General features: G+C 37.1%; 1 protein-coding gene across 2 annotated transcripts in view; it reads right to left on the bottom strand.

The window, feature by feature from the left end:
• The window catches only part of ibtk (inhibitor of Bruton tyrosine kinase), a 28,616-nt gene that overhangs the window by 10,699 nt on the left and 9,067 nt on the right, over positions 1–8,850 (bottom strand). For both annotated transcript variants that reach the window (XM_015388417.1, XM_015388418.1), the window contains 14 exons: positions 8,431–8,611; positions 7,861–7,984; positions 7,471–7,648; positions 6,735–6,888; positions 4,549–4,933; positions 4,112–4,368; positions 3,947–4,033; positions 3,765–3,847; positions 2,873–2,910; positions 2,687–2,783; positions 2,504–2,605; positions 1,001–1,118; positions 709–769; positions 317–444 (listed from right to left, as the gene is read on the bottom strand). In XM_015388417.1, coding sequence (XP_015243903.1) covers positions 317–444; positions 709–769; positions 1,001–1,118; positions 2,504–2,605; positions 2,687–2,783; positions 2,873–2,910; positions 3,765–3,847; positions 3,947–4,033; positions 4,112–4,368; positions 4,549–4,933; positions 6,735–6,888; positions 7,471–7,648; positions 7,861–7,984; positions 8,431–8,611 — 1,993 coding nt within the window. The remainder of the gene's footprint in view (positions 1–316; positions 445–708; positions 770–1,000; positions 1,119–2,503; positions 2,606–2,686; positions 2,784–2,872; positions 2,911–3,764; positions 3,848–3,946; positions 4,034–4,111; positions 4,369–4,548; positions 4,934–6,734; positions 6,889–7,470; positions 7,649–7,860; positions 7,985–8,430; positions 8,612–8,850) is intronic.

The following is an 8,850-nucleotide window of genomic DNA, read 5'->3' as shown; positions in this document are numbered from 1 at the left end:
TATATATATATATATATATATATATATATATATATATATATATTTATATATTATGTCTTAATCAGGGTCAATTGGGTGTGTGTGGGGCGGCGCCCTAGCGCCCTCTATTGGCCAGATTCCACTGTAGACATGCATGTTCGTGTGAAAAAAAGAGATAATCCATAATGAAATTAACTCCTGCATGTACGGGTTAATAATAAAGCTTTTGAACCCGTCTTAAAATACAAACCTCATTACACCTGTTCCCATGGTTAGGGTATGTAAACCTCTGACTGAAGCGATTGTTTTTAAAGAGTAAACTTATTCTTTTGTATACCTGCAAGACTGATCCAGTTCTCCGTCTGGTTTGGCGCTGAATGCAGAGTCTAGATCCTCCTCCTCGTATGCACTGAGGTCTGGAGCACCAGGATAGGGGGTGATAATCCGCTTCTGCATTGCTGGGATCTAAAAACAAGCAGATAACACGCAACCAATACATGTCAAAGTATGTGATTGATTAAAATGATTAAATGCTTTTCCTGTATTGTGTTTATCAGTGCAGTTCAATGTTTTCAGCAAACTACAAAACTTCTAATTTGAGGAAAAGAGTCAAATGATTCAGCCTCCCAGCTTCCCAAACCCCGGTCCAAACGGTTATCTGCACCATAACAAGCTCTATGAACAAACATGGAAGTCATGACGAGCATGGAGCGCTGCTCTGTGACTCACCGTCCTCCTGTAGGCTGCAGAGAGCTCCACCAGGACTTCATCACTAAGAATATCCAGTGCCCTGAGGAAAACACAATCAGATAAAGAACACACACAAACATAGATTTTTTTCTAACATCACAGAGATGAGAGTTAAAAAGAAAGTTTTCTGAATATAAACAGAACCTAAAGCAAAAACACCACATCTCTACTGAACTGATTTAAATACTAGATATAACTAGATCAAATATGTTTATACTTGGTTTGATTTGCTATTAAAACAAAACCAAAACATTATGAGTTCAACTCTCACTTTGACTCCAACAAGGCAGCCATGTTGAGGACGATAAACTGCAGGCAGGACAGTTTCAGCTGCTCGGCGTTGTACATGGCGGCGAATTCCAGCAGTTCTGCTGCGTTCTTCAGGGTCACTGAGTGAGCAGAATATTCATCAAGTCAACAACTGAGTGTATGTTTCCTCCTCAACAGCCTCCACTCACTAAATCTATCATACGATATCTATAGAGCTAAAAGATGCATTAAAAAGTAAACACCCCACTTTCTAACAAGACTTATATTCAAACCAAAATCTATAAGCAGTTAAAAAAAAAAAAAACATAGGAAAGAAGAAGATGATTGATTGCTGATCTGAAAAATTTGAGTTAATATTAAGTTAGGGAAGCAAACAAGCATTGATCTGAGAGTAGCATTTCTTGCACTAGCAAGCCACCCTTTTCCCAGAGATCAAAGTAAGGCAGGCAATACGGTAAAACCTCACTTTATGTGTTCGTTACAGGCCTCCATTCAGGAGGGAGAAACTAAGTAAACATCGGGACAACATATCTGCACATGGGAGATACAGAGGAAAAACTAAAGAACCAAATTAGCATGTGGATAAGTAGCAAACGTTAAACACAATCTGAACTAATTCTCAACTTTGCCTTTTTATGGTTCCCTTTTATTATTTCACTCATTAGGATTAGGAAACGTTTTTCCATTTCCTGATGCGCAACAGTTTGTAGGCTACTGCTTTGAGCCCACGTATTATTTTTCAGGAATGCACAGTTTTAATACCAGAGGTGTCAGGTAACAAAGTGCAAATACTTAACTTTTTTTAGTTTCCTTATTTAAGTAGAAATTTTCGCTATCTATCTATTCTTTTTGTTTTATTTAAGCTCATTATCGTTATGGCCTGTTAGTAGAAAAAAATTAAAAACTTTAAAATAATTAGTTTCCTCCAGACCACTCATTTCTTTGTGGTTGGACTAAGTACTGCAACAACTGGTTTGTCAAATAATAAAATAAATAGTTGTTCAAGATGATGCGCAGTTAAACTTGACACTGCTGCCATTAGTTATAAAAGAAAATTAAATATAAGGAACTTATCATCCAGGGTTGTAGAAAATGTTCCTTTAATGAACATTAAAGCATCTGTCCTTAACATTTTTCCTGCATTACTTTTACACTTAAAGTAGTTTTAAAAATGGTACTTTTACACTTTTACTTGAGTAAAAAGTTTAAGTTAATAGTCTAACTTCTACAATAGTGTTTTAGGATTTATACTACTACTTTTACTTGAGTAGAAAACATTAATACTTTTGACACCTCTGTTTAATACATTTGCACTTGTCTTATAAAGAATGTTTAATTGCCTTCTTGTGCTGCGTCAGAACATTTTCTTAACTCAAGAGGCATTTCCTAGAAACATATCGTGCAAACTGCTATCAGAGCCATGGTTGATTACAGCTCAAATGAATTCAGCCTTAAACATCAATTCCTGATCAATTCCATCAATTCCAAATCATACACAACGTACGGTTCTCAGTGATGACGACCTCGCACATCTCTTTCAGCCGCGTGATGAGCAGCTGGTCGGCTACAACCAGCACGTTGCAGACAAACTCTACATTGGGAGATTCTGTGGAGATAAAAACATTCTAAGTTCATCCCTTCATCCTAATCCGATGATGGTGAAATTGTCCTGAATGAATGATTGTACCTTTAATGGTGGGAGACTCGTCTGTATAAATATACTCCAGAATAACCTGGAGGATCTCGGAGCTGGTGGGCAGCTCCAGTGCAGAGCAAGACGTGGCCTGATGGATGGAAGGCGACAAACAGGCTGATTAGCTGACGGTTTAAAGTAGACATGTTGGCTTCTTTACGTGTGATTATATAGGCATACCTCAATCCAGGGGTTTCCAAGCATACTGTTGAAATATTCTGAACAGGAAAAAAAAAAAAATTTAGATTTCCTTTAGGATCATAATATTTGCAGAAACTCAAAACTGTTCATAAATTAAGCTGCTGTTTTCTTTTATCAATTCATCTATAGAGATGCTTTTAGTAAATAAACCTACCTGAATAAACAAATGTTTTGAACTTGGAGAAATCATTTATTTTGCATTTTATAATTAACTGTAAACGCCAAAAACATGGAAAAATATCACACTTAGTGCTCAAAATATCTGGAATAAATACGATAACTTTGGTTCATTTGACTACTTTTTTTTATTAGTAGATTAAAAATCCCACAACAAAGGTGCTCTATAGGAAGTTTTCTGTTCTATGGAATTTGAACTACACAACAATGATAAAGGAGCATATTTATAGATGTTTCTTAAGTGGAATTTTTTTTTATATCTTTCCATTTAGCTATGGATTCATTTCTGCACAGAGTGGATTTGCCTTTTAGCAGATTGGATGTTAAAAATACAATTACTCAGCTTATATATAATTAACAAATAATCATAAGCAATTTATAAAGCTGCTGAAAATGTCTGAACATTCTTATTGTTAGGAAAAAATAAACGATTTTATAGCAATTTCATAAAAAGAATAAATTAGTGCTTGCATTTATATCCAAATTAACTAAAATCTGTGTTTCTAAAGGGGCTGGAGTTCTTTGCGACATATGTTGCTACAAAAGAATATAATTTACACCATTACACATATCATATTAATAATCGAATAATTTATAATCCACGGCAAGTGATAGTTTAGTCATACAAAACAAAATGCAGTAACAGTTTGTACACGAAACGACATGTCGGCAAGTTCTGGATTAAGTCTCTCACCTAGTCTTGCACAGAGGACACTTTTGTGACATGGAAACTCTTTGCCGTCATCAGATTTCAGAGTGACGTCACAGAGATAGGAGCTGTGCACAAAAATAGACCAGAAAGGCTTCATTCATTGTCACATTGATTAGTTTGTTGTTGTTTTTTTTACTAAGACAGAACTGAAGCTGCATTTATACCATTTTTTCTGGAAGAATTTGGGTTTACTTCCAGTCTTCTTCTGCACCACGTTGATCTTTCCATTTTCATACTTCACACCATCCAGTCTTAAAGGGGTTGGTATAAAAGAAAAGTTAATATAACTGATTCTGCATTTTGCTGTAGAGCAGAGAACAGCTTCTCACCGTGCCGACAAGCTGCCCAGGCCGAGCTTCTTAGCAACAGCCTGTAAGGTTTTCACAGGATTGGCCCCTCCTTCGTTGACTCTGGCCTTGTCACCTTTGCCTCCCTTCCCCTTTTTGCTTGACTTGGAGCCCTTGTTCTTTGCCTTGTCGTTGTTAGCTTTGGCTGAGGGAGAAAGCGAATTGTACACCTCGAGCGCTGAGCAACCTCTCAGACCCAGGTCCTGCAGACTGCTGATAAGCCGCTCGTGTTCTGAGTCCTGGCCAACAGAGACAGAGAAACAAAGTCTAAATGGCAAAGGCCTGCCTGAATGAAAGAAAACTGTTTGTCCTGATGAATCTAAAGACGGATTGAAGGAAAATGGTTGTATAGGCTTGAATAAACATAGATGAACTCTAAAAATAGACAAACCCCCCCTGCTTTTAGCAGACAAACCCACCTGGTTTTGGTCTGCTGACAACCCTGAGCCTCTAGGCCGAGCCCCGTGCACAAGAAGCTCACAAGAGTCCGTGTAGATGAAGTGCAGAGCATATTCCAGCATGTCCGCTGGGATCTTCTCAAAAATGAGCAAGTCGCATCCGACAGCATCTTCGCTCCTCCTCACTTCCTTATCCAGCTCTTCGTTAACCCCGCAGCGCTCGGGCATGAGCTGCTTTCGGAAGAACTCCGACCTCATGGACAGGATGTATTTGTGAGCGGGGAAGTTGCGCTCGCCGGCCTGAAGCGTCACATCGTGGATACTGTCCGTTTCATCCGCCTCTTCCAGAAGCCTCCGGAAGTGATGGGTGAAGGAGGACGGAGAGATGCTGGGGACCTCATACAGGCTGGAAGACACACATTAGAAAACATGCTTTTAGACTTGATCAGACTGTAATCCAGCTCAAATATTTGAAACAATAATTAATTATATCTGCCCTGGATAAGCTACTAGCACAGTTTAGCAGGAAAATACATCTCTATGATTAACCCCAAGTGCAGTGATTTTCTATCCAATTACCATGTATTTATGACCTCTAAGCCTTCACTCGTGATTAATCGATTATTGAAATAATCGTCATCTAATTCAGTAAGATTAATCGTTAACTGTAATATAGAGACCCTAGATGCCTTTAGCAAGTGACAAGTGACCCACTTAGAGCAGTAATTACATCAAAATTGTAAAATACAATTTATAAACATTTTGCATTTAAGGTAAAAAAAAAAATATATATATATATATATATATATATATTTTTTTATCTGTCAATCTGCTCTATCAAGCACTCCTTAATTATAAAAGTTTTAGTTTCACCTGGTTTAATATCGTAAAAGATCTTCTTAAAGGAACCTTTGGCAATCCCATTATTAATCGATTAATCAAAAAAATTATTGACAGATTAATCAATTTGCAAAATAATTGTTAGTTGCAGCGCTATACTGCAGCATATAAAGTTCCAGAATGTAAAGTGGTCCTTTATATGGTGAAATCACAAATAATCTTTAATCAAAACTAGGATTTCAGCCATTTTTCTTTGTTTTTCCAAAAACTAGAGGAACCCAAAAAGACAGATATTTGCAGCTTTTAATAAGTTCATATATCATGACTCTTATTGTGACATGTATACACACACACACACTCTTTTATTGTTTTTTGTTTTATTTATTTATTTTTAAATCAACTGCATTGAGAAAAACAGGTCTCAGTTTCCACCCCTAGGTGGCGTACTTAACGGTGAGAAATTTTATGACAATCCCACTGGTATAGATTAGACTTCACACATCCTCATCTGTTCCATCTACAAAGATCCAAAACATGTTTTTGTTTCTGGATCCAATACTTATAAATTTTATCACTTTTCTCATTTTAATATCAAACCAATTTATTTAGAACTTTGCTCTTATGAGATTATCTATCCAGAAATGTAAAAAATCTAAACAAAATAATAATAATAAAAACCATGTAGACTATTTAATCTGTTAAATTTAATGATTAATTGGTTTTTAAACCAAAATAAAAACTAATTTTTCTAAGAGTTTTTTTTGTCCTTCACTTTTTTTGTTTTTTAAAATTTACCCAGTTTCAGATAAGAAATCATTTTTCTTTCCATTTAAGCAACTCCATTATATCAAGAAATTTGGGGAAAAGTAATAATAGAAAATAAAAAGATGAAGGGAAAGTTTTTAGAAAACGCTTTATTATTTGTCAACCACAAGATCATTTTAAAAATAGAAACAAAACAGTGGAATAATGACTTTTTTTTTTAAGTTATAAGGTGCTGCTTTTAACCTTCTGACAAATTCATTAATCAGACCATAACTAAACTACCAGTGGAAATTTCTGCAGGTTTTTTTTTTAAAGACAATTATTTAATTTGACGTCTTATTTTAAATCTGAAACCAAAGGAAATAAGAGAGAAAAAAAATAAGAACATGAAGTCCATTCATTGACCGAAATGCTTTCTAAACGTTTGACTTGTCGAAGTAGCCGCCTCTAACCGATACAACAGCTGAACGCATTCATTACCTTCTTTCTAGTAGAAATCCAATATTCTTTAGAAGATTATTCCCAAATCTGTCACAGAATTCCCAGAAATCTGCAGCATTTAGATTTTAATCTGAATGATGCTTCTAAAGCTGGTCCCCTACCTGGTTTTGGGGTCAGCTTGAAGCACGCCAAAGTTCAGCCCTTTGGAGTCCATGGTGATGCTGACCGCTCTGTGGACAAAAGGGAGCTTCTCTAGGCGGATTCGCTCGTACATGGTGCCGGCATCAGAAGGACCGCAAACCTCCACGCTCATCTCTGAGGAACCACAAACTAGGTTACAAATAAAACTCTTTGACTGACATTCTCAAAGGATACCTTCACTCATTTATGCCACTTCTCTTAACTCTAAATATTGAGTCTGTTCTTATTGACAACAGTTTTATATATTTTCAGAGGATCTTTGAAGGAAAAGAAAAGGAGGATTTAAATTAAGATAAAGTAAAGTCCTACATTTTAAGGTTGGAAAGGAAAAAAAAATTAACTCTTTTGGTTATGCTTTATCTGTGTGGATCATTCTACTTATATCATGTTAAATTCTGTAGATTTTGAAGTTATGCAGAAAAAGGCAGATTTAAGTTTAAACTGAGTAAACAGTTTTACTTCCACTATCATGGCTTCTTTATTCTTTTTTTTTTTATCCATCCCCAGAAAGTTTTTGTTGATGCTTAATAAAAAAAAATGTTCAAAAAAACATCAGCAGGTTAGAAACATGAACTCTCCAACAGGTGCATCTTTACCCCAACAGCAATCAAAAGAACAAATAACTTAAATGCAAAGATAAAACCTCTTCAGTGGATTTTAAATTTAATGGGAAGGAACAGGCGGGTTATTCCTCACCTTTTTTCTCTCCGTACTTCCTATACTCCCCGGCCCAAACACCGCTGAAGCCTTCCCCATCAGGAGTCACAAACATCAAGCCGTTTTTGCTGAGAGCGATGTCTGACATAAAAACCTGACGCGGATACGCCCACCTGCACTGCCTCACCGAGCTGCCAGAGGAACGCCAGCAGAACACCTGATGGAGACATGAACGCCGTACGGAGAGTTACACAACTCTTAGTCATCTAGAAAACACTATAGGGAATGACCTCTTCCTGTTAGCTGTATACACAGGGTTGGATAACAGTAAAAGTGAGGCAGGGATGAAAATATAACTTGGATCCATTTTGTTTGCAGCTTCGGGTTTTTCTGGGTTTATGCATCATAAGGATTAAATGTTTAACTTACCCTTCCTGCTTCATCCAGCGCTAAGATGGCTATCTTTTCACCGCCGCAGTCATTCAGGATCTGGGGAAGCACCCGATGATCCAAACTGCCACCACTGACCAGGACCTTTTTGATGTTCAACTGTCTGAAAAGAGAAAAAAAGAAGATAATTTAGAGTTTTTTAAGATTTTTTATTTATTTTTTTTCTATCGAAGGCTGGGTGACAAATGAACTTTATTGAATTATTCCAATCCAACTAGGAAGGGCTTCACTAACGCTTCGTGCTCATGCAGACAGGTCCCTCTATCGGACCAAAGATTCTGTTGGATTCTTCCAGAACCCAGCTTCATGTGGACATGGTATCGTTACATTAACCCCTCCGAAGACAGATGATTAACCGGAATATTCTCACTGGTAATTTCTGTCATTTGTTCTTATAAAACAATCAGGAAACAAATAATAAATGTAATAATATCTTGTCTAAACAACAAAAATCCACCATTATGAAGCCATATCCTGCAGCTCCATGTCTAGGATGTTAACGTTAAACTGCTCCCTATCAAAGCGTTGCTTCCAACCCCTTTTAATCACCTTGAAGCCATTTTCTTGCACTGGTAATCAGTCAGCAGATAAACATCCCCTTTTTCAGTCACAACCACTGTGGCTCCATCACTAGCTGCTGCCATGGCGATGCCAACATCCTTGTGGTGCAGAGCCGACACCTGGCGAGGCGTTGTCACACATTTCTCCCCATTTGGGTCGAGCAGATAACCTGAAGATAAAACACAGAGGAGTGAAGCATTCCACCTATCCTTATAGTTAACATGTCATGTTCTTCTCCAGGGCTGAAATAAATACACTGAACAAAAGCTCAAAAAGCTAAAAAAAAAAAAAAAGATCAGCTGAAGATTATTTGCATAACATTATAGGCTCTGTTCGAAAACCTAGGACGGGTCCTCCAAGGACGCGGTCTACCTAGACTGGATCCTTCAAAGTCCTTGAAAATAAGGA

This window comes from Cyprinodon variegatus, unplaced genomic scaffold (genome assembly GCF_000732505.1).
Source record: "Cyprinodon variegatus isolate N-32 unplaced genomic scaffold, C_variegatus-1.0 Scaffold422, whole genome shotgun sequence".
NCBI lineage: Eukaryota > Metazoa > Chordata > Actinopteri > Cyprinodontiformes > Cyprinodontidae > Cyprinodon > Cyprinodon variegatus.
The sequence above is the reverse complement of the archived record's forward strand: the minus strand, read 5'-3'. Positions and strand labels throughout refer to the sequence as shown.